This window comes from Sarcophilus harrisii, chromosome 3 (assembly GCF_902635505.1).
Source record: "Sarcophilus harrisii chromosome 3, mSarHar1.11, whole genome shotgun sequence".
In the NCBI taxonomy this organism is placed as follows: domain Eukaryota; kingdom Metazoa; phylum Chordata; class Mammalia; order Dasyuromorphia; family Dasyuridae; genus Sarcophilus; species Sarcophilus harrisii.
In genome coordinates, this window is record NC_045428.1 from 44,025,842 (window position 1) to 44,045,920 (window position 20,079).

The following is a 20,079-nucleotide window of genomic DNA, read 5'->3' on the forward strand; positions in this document are numbered from 1 at the left end:
TGGTCTTTAAGAGGTCTCAGATATTAAAGAATAAAGGCTAAATCTATTCCTACATAAAATATACATACTTTACACTGCCTCCCAGTCACTCACTCTGTTGTCTAAAATCAATAAGGTTATTTTTGGACTGACCTACCTTCAGAAAAAATGATGAAATACTCAAAATGAGATGTGCTAACAACAGGAAGGACATTTTAAACAGTCTACTATGATCTGAATGACTCTGTGGTAAATGACATGCCAGAAGGTACTAAAGATTAGAATTTTCTTAGACTGATATATATTAAAGTAGTAGTGTGAACAAAAATGAGAACTGTCACAAACTGATGCCATATGATTTAATGTTGATACATTTGCATTCTAAGATGGTGTTAGGTTTTTTCCATCAGTGATGACTGATTTTGGTTGACAGAAAATATGGCAACAGACTTGAGTTAGTTGATGATGTTTTTTATTAAATAAAAAGATATGTTCTGATATTTGGTCACAAAATGCTGTTTAAAAAAAAACATAAAGAAGCAACTCGAATAGAAGAGAACATTTTAACACTAAAAGATGGTTTTAAGTGTTACATGAAAACTATTTAGAATATTCGAGAAGGTATATAATATGTTGGTGCTCATATTTTCCAGTGTAGATAACCAGCTACTGTCTGATGCTTTCCAATGATGGTATGTGCATATGTGTATAATGTTCACATGAAAGCATATATATGGCAGTTGCCATAGTACTAATAAGCTATATTAATATAGATATAATTAAGTGTAAATTATATACATACTTATTCACAGTTGTGTTTAACTTTAAAGATTAATATGTTAAAATAATAAAGATAAAATACTTGAAAATGAAATTGTTCCATTTTACAATAGTTATAGCTGTGTCCTATTTTAACTGAACAATAGCAAACAGTTGGAAAAACTGGTAAAATTCAATAAACAATAGCATGCAGACAAAACACCTAGGTTTGGAAAGGGATCTGGAATTTGTACTAGAATGGACAGGTTTCTCATTTTTATTTTCAGATACAAAACAAGTATTACAGGGAACACAGCCATTTTCTGTCCAGTATCAGAATAGTACTTTAATACACAGGAGTAGTTGATCTTTTATACATGAACACTGTACCACGTTTTTACACAAAGATGTAGTTTACCTAGAATTGCATTGGTAGTGACAAATCTGCAAGACGCACTAGCTGAGCTTCACAAAAGATTTCTTACCCTTGAAAAGAAAATTTGGCGTTCCACTTACAAATCAACACTAAATGCTATTTAATCCAAACAGGAACCCAAATACCACATGTTAAAAATTGAGTGTGGCAATATTTAACCCTGCTCTCCTTTCTTGCTTGGGTCTTTTGAAGCATCACAGCCTATTCCAAGTCTCATTTACATTTTGGGGGTAGTAGTGTAGATGACAGAGTCCTATGACACAGGAACAAATCACTTCTAAGTATTTCCAGAGAGCTCTCAAACATGAGTTACAGACAAGTTGCTCATCTACATTGGTAGAGGTAATTTCCATACAAAAAGTTCCTCATAATAATAAAAGCAGAGGGGGAGGAAAACAAAAAGCATATAAGAGGAGGAAACAATAGAATTTTACTTTGCCAACAAATTCGTGAAAAGTCAATGTATGGTTGACTCATATTTTGATATCTTTCTACATACCCAGTATTCTACCTGTTGGAGAATGATGTTCAGTTTGGTTTGAAAAGATTTATTTCTTTGGATCAAAAATTTAGAGATGGAAGGGATTACATTTTATGTAATCTCATTTTTTTTGGATGAGGAATCTCAGGTTCATAAAAGGCAAGTGATTTTTGCCATGGCTATGCAGTGACTAAGATCTTTTTTTTAATACCAAGTTCAAAATTCTATCCTCCAGGACATGCTATTTCTCAAATTTCTTTCTGTTTGTTGTAGAAGTAATGAACAATTTTGTTCAGAGGTTTAGAAAGACTGTTCACATCAATCAACATGTTGCATGTTTCTGTTGGAGTTGGAGAAACTGGTAATATTCAATAAAGATGTAGAGTATTACCCCATTTTTTTTCTCATATGATCCCACCAGCACTATATTTTAAGCCTATCACTCAACCTCAAAACACGCAACTGACTTTTTAGCAGATAAACTTAAGTTATCTGATGTCCGATAGGAAAGAGAGCTCATTTTTGTCGTTAGGGTGGAATTAGATCTGAAACTGGGTGGTATGTATTTCAGGAGCTGGAGAAAATATTTTTTAAACTTCTTTCCCAAAAAGCCATAGAAGAGAGGATTCAGGCAGTTGTTAAAATATGCTATGCAGATGGTTATGGGCATTGCCGTATCCACGATATCTATGATTTTGCAGTCCTTTATGATCCCCAGCTGAATCAGTACGTCCAGAAAGGTGAATATTTGGTGTGGAATCCAGGAAAAGAAGAAGAAGAGGACTATTGCCATAATGATTTTGAAAATGTCATCATTTCTCGGCCGGTTTTTCTGAATCTCGTAAGCCTTTTTCAGGGTCTTCCAAATCAGAGTGTAGCTTGTCAGAATCACCAGAAAAGGGATCAAGAAGCCCAGAATATTTTTGCTTAGCCCCAGCCCCACCAGAAGGGTAGAATTGTGGCTTTTGTAATAAAAAGCGCAGACCGTGACATTGGTATTCTCGATGAAAAAGACATTGCGATGAATCACAACGGGCAGGCTGGCCAGGCCGGCGAGGAGCCAGATCACGATGCAGGTCACTTTGGCCATGAGCATGGTGCGCCGAAGGCGGGACTTCATGGGGTGGACAATAGCCAGGTAGCGGTCGATGCTCAGGGAGGTGAGAAGGAAGACGCTGGCGTAGAGATTGAAACTGATGCCGGCAGACGCGATCTTACACAAGCAGTTTCCAAAAGGCCAGCGGTACTCCATGGCGGTGTAGACAGCCCAGAGGGGCAAAGTCAACAAGAAGCACAAGTCAGCCAGGGCCAAATTCATTAGGAAAACGCTGGCTACCGTCTTCAGTTTCATGTAAAAGTAAATGACAATCACCACCAAACTGTTGCCAAAGATCCCCACCACAAAGATAATGCTGTACAAAGTAGGGACCATGATGAATATGTAGCTGTGCCTTCCTGATTTGGGGCAATCATCTTGGATTCTTTTAATAGTCTCTTGGGTGGAAGAATTTAGATTCATTTTGATCTTCTGGGTGGGAGATCGATTTCAGGTGCTATTCCAGCTTCATCTTTAGAAAAAGAAAAAAAAAAGAGAAAAAGAAGTGAATGACTAATATTTTATTTTTACTTAGTTTCCAACATTATTTCTTCCTTTTACTGATGAGGAAACTGAGGCAAGAATGAGTTATGCTCATGGTTACCAGCAGAAATAATTTTCCTGACTCCAAAATCAGTATTCTTTTATATATATGTGTCACACACACACACACACACACAATTTGTGAATAATGTTAACTTTAGGATCAGAAGTTCAAATCTCTTCTCTGACACTCAGCAATTGGGTGACCCAAGGCAAATCATGTAACCCTTATTTACCTGAAGTAATTCCCTGTTACTTATCTACTAACTCAGATTTGCAGCTCTCTCTCTCTCTTTCTCTCTCTCTCTCTCTCTCTCTCTCTCTCTCTCTCTCTCTCTCTCTCTCTCTCTCTCTCTCTTTTTTTTTTTTTTGCTGAGGCAATTGGGGTTAAGTGACTTGCCCAAGGTCACACTGCTAGGACATGTTAAGTGTCTGAGACAAGATTTGAATTCAGGTCCTCCTGACTTCAGGGCTGGTGCTATATCCACTGTACCACTTAGCTGCCCCCTTGCAGCTCATTCTTAATCCCATTGCTAAGAAAATAACTATGTATTGTATTAATGGAAATTGTGAATTGATATAAAGCTTTTTATGTAAAATTTTTAGTGAAATGTCATCTCTTTCTAGAAGAAAACAAATCAGCTTTAGAAGGAAAAAAGGTCTAGGAAAAGTGAGATACTATAAAAGCAAATCAAGCTGTCCCATTTCTTTGCTTTTTTTTTTTTTTTTTTTTTTTTTTTTACTGGTACATTATTGACTTCTTAGGCAATGTTCAAACTGGATATGCAGTCTCTTCTCTTGACAGTGTTAAGTATATTCATTGAAAAGTAACACAAATGGTCAAAGGATAAGAACAAATAATTCTAAAAAAATAGATAATAATTGACAAAAACCTTAAGAAGATGGTTCCAGATAGCTAATAATAAGGGAAATGCACACCAAAACAACTTCAAGGTTTCAATTGATGCCCAGCAAATTTATCAAAATATGGGACTAATTGATGCTATAGGAATTGCAGGAAGATAAGAATTGGTCCAATTATTCTGGAAAGAAAATTGGAATTGTGCTTTATTTTGTAATAACAACTAAAATGCCCAAACCCACTGTTGGTTGTATATCCTAAGGAAGCTAAGGAATAAAGTCTCATATATTCCAAATTGTTCATGTTGACACTTTATTCACAGGATTTCTGTCATGATGAAATGAGATACTATATCTCTTAAGGCAAACCTTAAAATACTATATAAATGATCAGTGTTATTACTACTAGTCCTAATACTACTACTATTACAACTATTATTGCTATTACCACCATCACCAGCACTAGTACTACTACTGCTGCAACTATTACTACCACTACCACTACTACTACTACTACTACTACTACTACTACTGCTGCTGCTGCTGCTGCTGCTGCTACTACTACTACCACTACTACTACTACTGCTGCTGCTGCTGCTGTTGCTGCTGCTGCTGCTGCTACTACTATCATTACTACTACTACTGGTGCTGCTGCTGCTGCTGCTGCTGCTACTATTACTACTACTACTACTACTACTATTACTATTACTACTACTACCACTATTATTACTACTACCATTAGTAGTGACAGCAAGGGACTAAAACCACAGTATAAGAAATTGAGATAGTTCTTATAATCTTGGAAAAAGAGATGCCAAAAAATAATCATGATATCATTGAAAACACTCTGGATTTGAAATCAGAAGTCTTAGGTTGGAGTCCCCAACTTTACTATATACTACTTTTGGGAACCTGCACAAATCATCTTTTCTTTGGGTCATAGTTTTTTTATTTTATCTCAAAAGACAAAGAGAATAGGTTAGATGACCTTTGGGTTCCTTCCAATCTAGAATCATGATCCTCATATCTCTAGGATCTTTTTTACTTCTTAATTTGTGATGCTGTGAATAAAACTCAAAAAATAACCCAGATTATTTATCTCTACTTGTGATACACCAGGAAATCAATGAGGTTCTTTTAATGAAAGAGTTCAACAGGAAATATCATGGGAAATGGTTGATATTGATGAGAAGTGACAAACTTCAGGGAAAAGGTATTCTGAAGAAGGACTGGGTATTAATCAATTGGCATTTTATTTAATACCCACTGTGGGCTAGGTCCTGGTTCATTCCAGGCCAATTCTGGGGATACGACCTAAGTAGCCTAAATCTTTTATAAATACATACATATATATATATACATATATATATATTTTTTTGACATTTTTATAATATTTTATTATATTAAAAAAAACTTAGTAGCTTGAGAACCATTGGATAGGGTAGCTAGTACTCTAAAGTAGCAGGAGTTCTCATTTTGGCTATCCTTCCCCATCATTATTAGTTGAAAGCCTTATACAAATCAAAATTTGTTTCTCTCAAATGTGTGCAGGTTTGGTAAATTTATCTTTTAGAGGCAGGGAGGGGGAGGGTGGAGAGGCAGAGGGGAAACAAAAATTGCCCATCTGTTAATGCAATATTGGTTTTTATAAATGCAACAGCAAGACCATGAATCGAGGAGACTAATTTATGTGTGGGATTAGCCTTGTCATTTCTAGTCACATCTCACTGTTTGTACTGATTCTATTGCTTCATGATGCTGTTTTAACTTGTACTTTAAAAGATCACCACTCTGAAAAAAAATCAGTGACTGTTTTTATAGCACTCTGCTAGAACTAGGGAGATACCACCAAGCTTGAAGTATTCCCTTATGAGATGTAGTATGATGTGGCAGACAGAGTGTTGAGCCTGGAGGCAGGAAGACTCATATTCCTGAGTTCAAATCTGGCCTCAGACACTTACTAGCTGTGTGACCCTGACTAAGTCACTTCACCCTGTGTGCCTCAGTTTCCTCATCTGTAAAATGAGCTGGTGAGGAAAATGGCAAAATGCTCTAGTATCTTTATCAAGAAAACATTAGATGGGTTTGAGAATTGGACATAACTGAAATGATTAAGCCAGTGGCAGATGGAGAGTTGGATTGGGAATCAAGATAACCTGGGATCAAATCTTGTCCCTGCAACATTCTGACTGTGTGACTCTGAGTGAGCCATTCAACTCCTCAATGTCCCAGACAGTTGCAATAGTCCAAAGGGTAAAGCCCCTATTCTCTGAAACATGAAGGGGGTTCAGATGGGGTGGAAGCTGAAATATGACCTAAAATTGGGGAGTAAGGTTTCAAAGTTAGAATTGCAACAAGGAAGGATTCCCTCACCCTATCCATCAATTACTACTCCTTGATCAATGGAATGCTTTCTTTCAACTCTGAATCCCTGATCCCATTGGAGAGCCCAGAAAAGTCTGTTTGTAGCCCCCTAAGATGAGTACCATCCTATTTTTTTTTCTTTCTTCTGGGACTTCTTAATACTTTTTTATTTTATGGATTCTTTTCACAATTTGGTTGAAATTTATAAATGAATGAATTTTTTAAATGCATAAAATAAAATACAAAGATCACAGAGGAAACTAATAATAGTGAAATACAGTCATCAAGTTCATGGACCCCGGTTAAGAATATTAAGCATGAACACATGGGCAGACAAAAAACAGTTATGTTTTTGTGTACTTCCATAGCTTCACAACAGCCTGCATCATCAGGGGACTGAAAAACATAGCTCTTTATTTTAGTCTCCTTTTTCCCCTATTCAAATTCTTAAATCATTATTTTTAAATAGACCATTCACCTGTCAGAATGGTCACCAGTCACAAAATAAGTGATACATAAAATAATGTTTCTGTGATTGTAGCCTCACCATCTAGCTCTTTCTGTCGTAACTAAAAGACTAAAAATATCACAGTTTTGTCCTTTCAAAGCATGGGGGCAAAGTGACTCTAAGCAGCTGAATAAATTTACAATATATCAGGTGAGAATTATCAACCTGCTGCAAACACTGGGGAGTGACTTTTAGTGACATAATTTTTCCTTAGGAGTTATCTTGCATTCTTTTAAGGCTTCCCAGGATTTAAAAAAGTAAACAAAATACATAAAAAATTTCTCATTAAAAAGATTTTTTTCCTCCAAGACTTTTGATTAGAATATTAATACCTTCTTTAGCTTATAGGCAAGTTAAAAACCAATCTAATTAAATTGTTCATTACAAGCTCCTTTTTAATGAGTTTGCCTTCCAAAGGGGGAAAACCCTATCCCACATTTTTATAATAATAAATAGAAAACTTTAAAAGTCCAAGTGAGTATATTTTATAATAATTGACTGTCAATTTTTTCCCCTATTTAGTCCTAGAACAAATATATCACAGTAGTAAGGTATTAACTTTTGAGTTGAACTTTTTATTTGGTCCATTGAAAAGCCATATAGAGCAATAAACGTGATGGAGAAAAAAAATTCCTCAATTAGAATATAAGCTTCTTGAAGGCAGTGATAGTTTATCTTTGGGTTTAGGTCCTTGCAAGCTTTTTCCTCTTGCCAGTTCCCCTTTATATGTTAGATTCCCTTATTGGGATGTAAGCTTCTTGAGGGAAGGGACTTGTGGAAGATACATTTAGTACTTAGCACAGTTCCTGGCAGGTAATAAAGGCTTACTATCTCCTAATTATGAAGAGAAAAGAACCATATGGAAGAGAGCTGGAGAGATGAACTAAGTGTAATCCTGTCATTTTATAGTGGAAAGTGAATGTCATATACTAGCCCTGGCATGGATCCAGTGTACATGATTTCTTACAGTCATTAATGCCCCACTGTTTCCATGTAATCTTGATTGAGGCAGTGTGGCCCAACGGGTATAGGGCTGGCCTTGGAATAAAAAACTCCAAGACTTACGAGCTATATGACCCTATGGGTCTATTTTATCCAGCTGCAAAATGGAAATAAAGCTCTCTGTAGCACTTCTATCATGGAGCTGTCATGAGGTTCAAATATAGGGAAGAGGAACAATGCAGCCCAAAGGAACAGATTCTGTTTTTTTTTTCCCATGGGTTCAAATCCTATACTTAACTATGTGAACCTTGGGTAGGCAGTTTGACATTTCTGGGTCTCATTTATTGAGTGATGGAGCTGGAATAAATGACCTGAGTCTGTGATCCCATGGCACAAATCTTAATAGCATCACACACATGTCAGCTCTTATTAGTTCCATGGAAGAAGACCCAGTGGCTTGTGGGCTCAACATGTGAGCGTGTCCTCCACTGGGCTCATACCCTTAGTTCAGCTTATGACTGGCATAATCGGTTGGGAGGATGAAGAGAGAGGAACTGTTTTTCTAGGCTCTCTGTTCTCTCTCCAAGCCACCTTTGGCCGTGACCCAAGAGATATCAAACAGACACAAGAACTCCCGAGCAAATCTTTTCCATGAGCAATTTTACTAAAGCCTTATTTTTCTTCAGCTTTAGAGTTATGCTGATGAATTTCAGTGAAAAGTCAACACCAAATTTCAGCTTCTTAAGAATTATATCAAGACTGGAATATCTAATTAAATGTAGTACAAAACTTTTGTCAATGACTACAATTAAATTCCTCTCAATTCCAGTAACTCCTACTTATTGTAAATTATAGTTTAAGCACCTCAATTGTTATGGATGCCTCCTCTCCTCCCCCAACCCCTACACCCACATGATATTTCCTCCCTCCTCTCATTCTCCTTACTCCTCCAAACTCTCAGTTATTTTTGTCACCATTTTTCTTTTCCTCAAAAGGAAAAATAAACTATGTCTGTATCAGGGGGTGAGGAAGGCAGATTGAGTCTAACATGTCTCAACAATATCTTTAAAGTCTTGGTTTGAGTGTGAAACATTCAGGTCATGCTAAATTGAGAAAGCAGGGGAAGGATTTTGGGGGGATGTATGTGTGTGTACATGCATGTATAAGAGTAACAGCAAAGGTGAAGCTGAGAATGGAAATCTAGGACATCCTCTTGTAAGAAATAAATCATTGGAGCTAAAAGAAATGGATAGAAATGTGATTCTTGACCTGTGAGATCCCCAAATACTTCACTGTCTTTCCTCATAGTCCCCAAATTAGAGTTATGAAAGCATTCAGGCCATTCAGCATTTCTGTCAGCCGATGAGCATCATTCCAGTGATTAATCTGACACTCAGGGCTTCCTTCCTTTACAACTTGGTGACATTCTTGGGCTTAAAAGCTCTATGGAAGAGGTGTAGTTTCAGGAAGCTCTTTTGCTTAAGGAAGTACAAAATCCTAAAATATTTAGGGGAAATCACTAAGAAATACCACCCTCTCAGAAGGTCAATTTGAAAGAAATATCGGTTCTCTTATTCCGGATTTTCCATGAAGGGATGTCTAGGACAAGTTTATTAGGCAGGCACTTGCTAATAACGTAATAAACAGCATTAACAATTGTGATAATATTATTATGATTTTATATGAGATCTTTTATATGATTATATTTATGCTTATGTTTATCTTCTCTTTGGTCCAGAGAAACAGTTGTAAAGGGAGAGACTCAGTGTTTAATCCATATGCTATTTCTAATTCCTTTTTCATTCTAACACCAAGGGAAGAGTCATTAGCATGGTTTTATTTTAGGAATGGGCATTGGGGCAGAAATGAAGCCATGTGGGTTCTGGCCTCTGCTACCAGATGGATGACACTGGCCAAGTTTCCTACCTGAAACCTTTTTCCATAGAAAAAGAACAACACAGAGATGTGCTCTTTAAACATATGGAAAAATAGACTTTCTAAAGTAAAAAAAGAAACTTGTAAAGTTCCAGGATGTAGTTTATTTTTAGAAATAAAATCTCAAGGTCGCAGAAAATATCAGAGAAGAAAATGGAGGTCTTTAGGTGGTAAGTTGCAGAGCCTGGATTCTAAACTAGGTCCTCTGAGATTCCAAATCCAAAGCCTATCTCTTTAATTATACTGTGCTTCTGAGATGAGAAGCCAGGCAACTGGTTTTGCTTTCAGTAAAAAAAAAAAAACAAAAAGCTGATTTTACTTCCTATATCATCATCCTTATTAATGGTTTTTAAGGCTAGAAGGAATTTTGTTTTAGAGCATTAAGTGCTATAATGACCTTCATTATAGGACTGAAAACATATGACATTGATAATAGGATTTTATTATCTGATTTATGTCTCCAACACCACACCTAAAAGAAGAAGAAAAAATCCCAAGCAATTCAAATATTGAGCCCCTCATGTTCAGTAAGGATAATGCTTTTTCATTTTTTTTAAATGCCTGTGTATTTTAGTCTAAATTTACTGTATAAATTGGGTCTGAGAACCAGAAAAAATGGTTTGCTGTGATTTAATAGACAGGGATCTTAAGCTTTATTCTATCTTTAAGAAATAGACAAGGATTGTCTATGCTATATCCCACATTTTCCTCCAAACTAGAAAATATTAACTAATATGGGAACATTAACACCTGTACCTACCCCTTAATTCCCTCACTGTTTCACAGAGTTGTTCTGAGGATTAAGTGAAGTTGGTAAAAGATAATAGTCACCAAAAACTGTAAAGCAGTAAAATCAAAGTATATATTGAAATAATTCTAATTCTCTGAAGGCTTGAGAACATATTTCCATGATTAAAAAACACCTGTTTGCTAAGCTGAAAGAAAATAACGTAAACTTAAATCTCATTGAGAAATATCACAAAATGATTTGAGGAATTACAAGGTGGTTTAATACTAAAATCTTATAAGTTACAACTTATACCTTTTCTGTTGAAAAAGTGAACATCTGAGTGAAACTTTGAAGAAGCCAGAAAGGCATAAGTTGGATAAGTTGGAGTATATCCAACAACACTAACTTTTATGTCAGGATGAAATAGCAACTAAAGATAGTTCTTGAGAATTTATTTTTAAAGGATCTGCTCATCCTCCTTCCTAATTCCTAATTCCTAGATCAGAAACAATTTATAGTCTGCTATCTACACAACATAATTTCAAGAATAGTGAGGAATGTCTCCCCAATTCTCCAAAAAACGTACTTACTCTAGATTCTTGATGATGCTTAAATTCCATTAAATGGAATTAATTCCAAGAATAAAGCGAAGCCTTCACACAAGTCAAATGATCTCTGGGAAAGGTCACTCCAATACTCTAACGGACTCAAACCATTTGGGTAGGGCTGTAATTCAGACAGGGCTAAGGCTTTTAACCTTGGGAGCAAACATTTCTAGCTACAGCTTTATGACTGAATGTCCTCTTCAAGAGTGCAGACCCAATCTATCTGTACTTGCCCATCCTATGTGATTTAGGTCTATATGCTCCCATTAATTCACCATTCAGCAGGAAGGCCTCTCCTCAATTTTCTTGACAATTCATGGATATCAGCGTCACACTTGACAAGTTCCTTATTCTCACCCTGAGATGAGCCCATTGTTCTTTCCAGTCACACATCTTTCTGATGATATCCTCTCTATTGCTCTTTTGATTTAACACTGAGTTAAATTCACAGCAAGGTATAAAACTGATCTATGTCAAATCATCTCTGAGAATAAGTTTTGCTATTTCTAGTCATATGAAAAGATGCTCCAAGTCATTATTAATCAGAGAAATGCAAATTAAGACAACTCTAAGATACCACTACACACCTGTCAGATTGGCTAAGATGACAGGAAAAAAATAATGATGATTGTTGGAGGGGATGTGGGAAAACTGGGACATTGATTCATTGTTGGTGGAGTTGTGAACGAATCCAACCATTTTGGAGAGTAGTTTGGAACTATGCTCAAAAAGTTATCAAACTGTGCATACCCTTTGATCCAGCAGTGTTACTACTGGGATTATATCCCAAAGAGATTATAAAGAAGGGAAAGGGACCTGTATGTGCACGAATGTTTGTGGCAGCCCTTTTTGTAGTGGCTAGAAACTGGAAACTGAATGGATGTCCATCAGTTGGAGAATGGCTGAATAAATTGTGGTATATGAAAATTATGGAATATTACTGTTCTGTAAGAAATGACCAACAGGATGATTTCAGAAAGGCCTGGAGAGACTTACACGAACTGATGCTGAGTGAAATGAGCAGGACCAGGAGATCATTATATACTTCAACAACAATACTATATGATGACCAGTTCTGATGGACCTGACCATCCTCAGCAACGAGATCAACCAAATCATTTCTAATGGAGCAGTAATGAACTGAACTAGCTATACCCAGAAAAAGAACTCTGGGAGATGACTAAAAACCATTACATTGAATTCCCAATCCCTATATTTATGCACACCTGCATTTTTGATTTCCTTCACAAGCTAATTGTACAATATTTCAGAGTCTGATTCTTTTTGTACAGCAAAATAACGTTTTGGTCATGTATACTTATTGTGTATCTAATTTATATTTTAATATATTTAACCTACTGGTCATCCTGCCATTTAGGGGAGGGGGTGGGGGGGTAAGAGGTGAAAAATTGGAACAAGAGGTTTGACAATTGTTAATGCTGTAAAGTTACCCATGTATATATCCTGTAAATAAAAGGCTATTAAATTTAAAAATAAATAAATAAATAAATAAAAATAAAAATTCTAGAACTTTGGGACAAAAAAAAAAAAAAAAAAAGAGAATAAGTTTTGACTTTTTAGGGGATGATGGGAGAATCATGATGTTGGTTGAGATAAGGAAGGGGAGAGGAATCCCAGAGGAATGGAGAAGATGGTTCAGCAGGGACAAAAGTGATTGTAAGAGTAAGACTCTCTCTAAGTCTTAAAACATAAATTACAAGTGACAATGATGATAATAAGCCATTGATTATAATGAGGGGTTCAGCCCTTTCTTTGCATTGTTATTTGCCACTCCATTCATTTCCTACGTTGGACTTGTGCGCTTTCTAATTAAACTACGTGCAGTAAGAGGCACGGATGCTGGGCCCATAAAAAGGTAAACAACACTTTGCCAACTGAAAAACATGATGAAGAATTAAGGGCTGCTGCTTCCTGTGAAAACTTCATTAGCAATAAATGAGTTACCAGATGTCACACCTCAGATTTGAAATTAAAATATATTCCTCATATTGGTCTTCTGATGAGCAGGAAAAACCAAACAGAATGGGGACCTTTCCTTTCTGGTAGCAGTATCCTCTAGTTTCCTCCTGAATATAAAAGGAGAGGAATTCCTCTCTTCCTCAAAATGGCGATGAATGCTTTTTGTACAGTGAAGCAATGGAGTTCTCCTAAAGCAACAAATCCTTGAGGACAAGCAGGGCATGTTTTTGAACATTCTGTTCTCTCTCCCAAATGCTGCTTTCTCCTGTATCTCCCTTTCCTCCCTGCACAGTTATTTTCTCTTTTCCTAATACTCTCACATTCACTGAACTATCTCTGTCTCTATCTGTCTGCCTAGGGAAACTATCGTCTATCTATCTATCTATCTGTCTAGCAATCTATCTAGCTGTCTATCTATCCATCCACCCATCTATCCATTCATCCATCTATCCGTTTATCATTTATATATTTATCTATCCACCCATCTATTTCTGTCTCTGATTCTATCTCTCTGTATCTCTCCATCTCTCTTTCTCTGTCTATATATCCAACTATTTATTCATCTATCTATCCATCCATCCATCCATCTATTAATCTATCATCTATCTACTTATCTATCCAGCATCTATTTCTCTGTCTCTGATTCTGTCTCTCTTGTATCTCTCTCACTGTCTCTTTCTTTCTCTGTCTGTCTGTATGTCCAGCTATCCATCTATTTACTTACTTATCCATCTGTCTATTTGTCTATCTATCTATCTATCTAAAATATCTTTTACTATTAGCGATAGAGCTGTTAAAATTCAGCACTCTATTTAATAATCATTTTCCCCCCTTTCTTCTATAAAAATATTAGTTTTATTCTTTTGTTATTCCAATTACTGAGTTGACTATCTTCTTGTCCTCAAAATAATAAGTCTACCTTCTTAAAGCAGACATAAGGAGGGGATCATATTCCAGAATATTCGATAGTTTTCTTTTAGCCAGCAGAAATGTCAAATGATAAAGGCTGCTGAACTGTTTTATCTAACACACTTCAGTTTTATAAACAAGTATTTTGGCACAAAGCATTCTGCAACTCTTTTCAGTTTCAAAATCTCAACTGTTGCTCTGTTCCAGCCAAGAAGGAAAATTCAGAGTGTTGCTAGGAACAGTGGGTTTTGTTTTGTTTGTTTTTTTCTCTCTTACTCATTTATGAACCTGTTCTTTCCATCTCTACACTGTGCACTGTGGTTTTAGAAAGCCTGATAAGACAAGTGGGAAGTTACCAAACTATTGAGGAAGTGAAATGTCTTCTTAAAAAAAAAAAAAAGAAAGAAAAACAAAGATTTTTATCCTGGAAAGTTGGAAGTTGGGTGGGAGTGACAGTTCGCTGAAAGCAAAGTTTGTCTCTTACTTCTTTTTGTTTCTCTGGGATTTAGTACAATGCCTGACATATAGTAGGTATTTGATAAATGTTTATTGAATTGAGTTATTGGTTTGAATTGAAAATATTTGAAGGGCTTTTATATGAAAGACTTATTCTGATTGCTCTAAGAAGAAACAATCAAGAGCTCAGAGGGGTGGAGAGAAATTGAAGAGAGACAAATTTATAATCAATTTTCTTACACTTAGAACTGGTCCAATAAAAGTTGAATGAGTTATATCAGAAGATGTTTGATTTTTCAGTGGAGTTCCTTAGATGGACTGGATGGCCACATGGAATTCCTTCTAGTTTGGAGTAGGTAATCCTTGAGGAATGTTCCAACTCTCAGAATCTTTCACTAGTTAACTGGATATTTTATGGGACTATCTAGAGCTTAGAGCTATAAGGAGATGCAGAAAGTGTGTAGCTCATTTGTCCTAGCAGATGTAGAAGGTGAAACTGGGTAGGTAGGTTAAGTGACTATGAGGGCTTAGGGAGAAAAAGGCATTGCAAATATGAAAGGAAAAAACCCTATATTTTGTATCAGAGCCCTTGACATTGCTCTTTAAATCTAAATGGCCTGACTGTAAGTTACCCCCTTTCTTCCCTACAGTTTACTTATCTATATAAAATGAAAGGGTTGAACCAGATGATCTCTAATTTGCAAAATTTAAGTTGTCAACATGTCAGACCTAACTCTGTTGTTTGTTACCTTTCTAAGTTTCAGACTCCTCATCTCTATTCCAAATCCAAAATGTCCTTTCAAATCCTTGCTCCATGGGAACCCTCTCTGACTAGGGCCTTCATGGAGCCAATTCCTACTGGTTATAATTAAATTTTCAGTGTTAACATTTACAACTGAAAAATCGACAAATGTTACAAAATGAGGCTTGATTTATCATTTTGTTGTTTTGTTTAGATTTAAGAAAGTGATGGAGAAAGTATTATATTTAAAGTTAAATTTTTTAAAAAGTGTTTTATGGGCATATTAAATTTAAAAGTGTGTTGTGGATTCATTTTTGTGAGCTGATTGTTAAACATTTACTAGCATGCCACTGATTCTAAACTTCCTTTATCCTCTCTCTTCTCTGACTTAATATGTTTATTATCAGTGTGATATAGGGAAATACTATTCCATTTGGAGTCAGAGATCTTGGGTTCCATTTCTAATTTGGTCACTTACTATGCATGTGACCATAGGTAAATCTGATCCAATTATCCCACCTGTGAAATAGAACACAAAATGATCTCTAAGGTGTCTTCCAGTTCTTTGACCTGTAGTCTTATCAGTTGTTCTCAAGAAAGTGGTCCAGAGAATCCTGAGGGGGAGGAGTCTCTGAAACTCTTTCAGAGGATCTACAAATTCAACATTAGTTTTTATTTCTAGTTTGGTAAATATCTATAAATATAACCCACATAAATAAAAACTCTTTGGACAGATTCTCAGTAATTTTTAAAAATAATATAAAGATACTGAGAACAAAAGTTTAAGAACCACTTGTGTAACTCAGGCTTTGCTGATGATTAGGATCCCAGCTCTAGCCATCGAAAAGCAGAAGAGTCCAAAATATTCGTGATTATCTTTTGGCTTTTACATGAGATTTTATTCTTGTGCTACTCAATGCACTAGATAAAAAATCCTGATTTAAATTCTATCTAGTGGGAAACTAAGAATGGAAAACTGAGACTGAATTAAGCCACTTGGAGTATGGTAGGAGCAAATAAGAGATCTAGGAAGGGATTATAAGACTTCTAATTCCCCAGGCATATTCCTTGTCTGGTTGCTTATTAGACCAAGTTGCTTCTCCAGAAGATATTGTGTATATTTGGTGTTTCTGGAGCTACTCTACTGTAGATCACAGAATCACAGAAATAGATACACTCTAGAGGATTCAAAGCTCTGGAGTTGATAGAGACCTTGGGACTCATCAAGCTGAACACTGTCATTTAACAAATAAGGAAACTAAAGCCCAGAGTGGGTAAGTCACTCAACAATTCTTCAGAGAGGAATTGTAATGGATTGTTATTTCACAGCTTAAAAATGGCTTGTTCAGGGAGTTTTATGAAGTCACTTTAGAATTCTCTCAAGGTACTGTGCTAGAATTAAAAAAAAAAGCTGATTAGGAAATGTGGGAGACCACGGAATGTATTCTGATTAAATGAGACTCAATATGAAAAACTTTAACCAAGTCTCTTTGACTTTTTCTGATATCTCTTTTTCTCTGCAGAAAATGCTTTTCCAATGTTTCATATATCCCGTTGGTGGGCAGAAATCCACTAGGAGTCTTCAGTCAGGGAATCACCTGGATTACTTCAGTATTTTAATCAATTATTCAGCATTGTCAAAATAGCTCTTGTGTACTAGGTATTATGCTAGGACAAAAATCAACAATTTTGGGGTTTCTTGGGAGGAGCTTTTTGCCATTTCCTTCTCCTGCTCATTTTAAAGATGAGGAAACTGAGGCAGACAGGGTTAAGTGACTTGCCCAGAGTCACACAACTAGTAAATGTCTGAGGCTAGATTTGGACTTAGGTCTTTTTGACTTGCTAAATGTGTAATTTTGGCTATATCATGAAACCTTTTAGTTTCATGCCAACTCTTTAATAGTATTATTATCATTATTATTATTAGTAGTAGTAATAGTAGTAGCAGTAACAATATTAGTATTAGTATTAGTAGGAGCAGTAATAACAGTAATAGTAGTAATAGCAGCAATAGTAATAGTAGTAGTAGTAGTAGTAGTAGTAGTAGCAGTAATGATAGTAGTAGTAGTAGCAGCAGTAGTAATAACAGTAATAGTAGTAATAATAATACTAGTAGTAGTAGTAATAGTAGTGGTAGTATTAATAGTAGCAGTAGTAGTAAAAGTAGGAGGAGGAGTAGGAAGAAGAATAGAAGTAGTAGGAATAGTAGTGATGAGATGATAACAATGATAAGAACAATCAGTTATAGGATATTTTAAGGTTTGCAAAACATGTTATAAATATCTCATCTGATCCTCACAACATCCTAGAAGGCATTTATTATTTTTTTCTCCATTTTATAAATGGGGAAACCGAGGTAGACAGTGGTTAAATGACTAGCCCAAAGTCACACAGCAAGCAAATCTAATGCAGGATTTGAACCCTGGTTTTCCTGATTCCAGGTCCAGAGCTCTGTCATTTCCTAGGTGCCTCTTCTCTAAGAATATAAATGGTAGAGGAAGAGATGATTTGTCAATCAGGAGAGGGAGTACTCTTAAAGGTTTGAACTTACAAAACAAAACAAAAAATGAAAAAGGGCTTAGACCAGGTGATCCCAAAGCTTGCTTCCAGCTCTAGATTCCATAAATAGGTCTCAGGACCCATTCCTTTCCAATACATCCCGTTGTCTCATCTCTAATTATTTTGCAAAACTCCCCACTGCCCTCTTTCTCAGGAGCACTACAACTAAATTTGTTTATGATGAGGACTCATGAGACACTCTTATACCTGTTTTGAGAAAATATTCTCCATTTACAAGGGTCATTAAAGAATGAAATGTTTCTTTAAATAAGATTAGGAGCTAAAATGGATACAGTGAATGTAAGTAGATATGTGCTAACACAATGATATCTTTTGTTGTGGATGGCTCGGTCAAACCCCTTTATTTTTCAGAAGAGAAAACTGAGTCCCAGTGGGAAATTGCTTTTCCCGAAATCACACACCCAATAAATAATAGGACCTGGGGCTTAAATCTTGACTTTGGAACATGCAAGACAACAGGGGTAGGAAGGCTGTAGGGATTGTGTGGAAGCTCTGATTACTGTTTATTTACCCTCCTTCTCTCCCCCCACCCAGTAATCAATAGGCAAGAACCTGTTGTGGTAGAGAAAGCAGATTGGCTGTATGAGACTGACAGAATGCGTGGGTATTTGTGATTGAGTGAAGGAGCATCTGGGCTTGTGTAGTGGAAGAGTGAGTGAGGGGGAAAGAAAGAGAGAGAGAAAGAAAGGGGGGGAAGGGAAGGAGGGAAGGAGGGAGGGACAGAAAGAGGGACAGAGAGACATAAAAGAGAGAGACAGGGACAGAGAGACAAAAAGAGACAAGAGAGTGAAGAATGGATGGAGGGAAGGAAAGGGAGAAAGGTACATACACAGACAGAGAGACAGAAACAGAAACAGAGAGAAAGACAAGAGAACGAGAAAGAGAGAAAGATACAGAGAAAAAGGGAGGGAGGGAGAAAGGGAAGAAGAGAAAGAAAGATAAAGACAGAGACAGAGACAGAGAGGGAAGGAGGATTGGAGGGAAGGAAAGAGAGAGAGACATATATCCAGAGAGACAGAGAGAGACAGAGGCAGAGACACACAGAGACAGAGGGAAAGAGAAATCGAGAGAGAAGAGAGAAATAGAGATAGAGATGGAGACAGAATTTTATACTTTTATAGAATGCTTTGATGATCCTGCTACATAGGAAGAAGTGAAATACCTTCTTTTTGAGATAGGATATTTTAGGGAAGAAATCTCAATCACAGGATCATTGATTTAGAAAGTGAAAATGAATTCTCATAATTTAGTCCAATGGCCAAATAGTTGTGTATCATTTAGTCAAATAAAAGTGGAGGTCACTAATCTAGAAATTTACAGGCACATATTGATTTAGTTTTAAAATATAATATTAACTATATTTTATTGTGTTTTTATTTATTTATTTTGTTAAATGTCCCCCCATTATATTTTCACCGGAATCAAGCCCACCCCAAAGTGTTTTGGCTCACAGCGTGGCTGACATCTCTGACCACTCCACTCCCCTTCTTTGATAGATGAGATTACAGAGGCCTCAAGATTAAGTAAATGGGGTCCAGTGGGGGCCACAAGATTTAGGGTCCGAGGCCATGGGCTCAAATCTGTTCCCTTCTATTTACCACCTGGGTGGTTTTTGCTGACAATGTTTTGGGGCTTTCATTTGTTCCTATGTAAAAGGAGGCTGGATTACATGACCTAAGAGCGAATCTATGAACCTATGATTGAGCCCAAATGTGCATTCATATCTTCCGTCTCTAAACAAATTGCTCTACTTACAGGACTTTTCCTTTCCCTCAGAAGCCTCTTTACCCTGAGAGCCTGTGGATTCTTGCCTCATTTAATAGAAAGAACACTGGTTTAGAGAAGAGACTTAGGTTTGAGCCTCAGGTATGCTGCTTGCTAGCTGGGTGAATTGGGCAAAGCTCTTTGGATCTCATTTTCCTCATCTGTAAGATTAAGAGAATCAATCATCTCTAAAGGTCTTTTCCAGGCCAAATAATAATAACAGCTCACATTTATTTAACATTTTGCTAAGCTCTTTACAAATATTATCCTATTTTATCTTCCCAACCACCCTGGGAGGTGCGTGCTATTATTACTCCCACATTACAGATGAGAGAACGGGGGCACACAGAGTCTTTCCCAGAGTCCCACAGCCAAAAAGTTTCCAGGGCAAGTTTTGAACTCCAGTTTT

General features: G+C 36.5%; 1 protein-coding gene across 1 annotated transcript in view; it reads right to left on the reverse strand.

Moving 5' to 3' along the window:
- Positions 1–429: 429 nt before the first annotated feature.
- AGTR1 (angiotensin II receptor type 1) overlaps positions 430–20,079 on the reverse strand; it is a 48,236-nt gene continuing 28,586 nt past the window's right edge. The window contains exon 2 of the mRNA XM_023500762.2: positions 430–3,223. Coding sequence (XP_023356530.1) covers positions 2,095–3,174 — 1,080 coding nt within the window. The 5' untranslated portion in view covers positions 3,175–3,223 and the 3' untranslated portion in view covers positions 430–2,094. The remainder of the gene's footprint in view (positions 3,224–20,079) is intronic.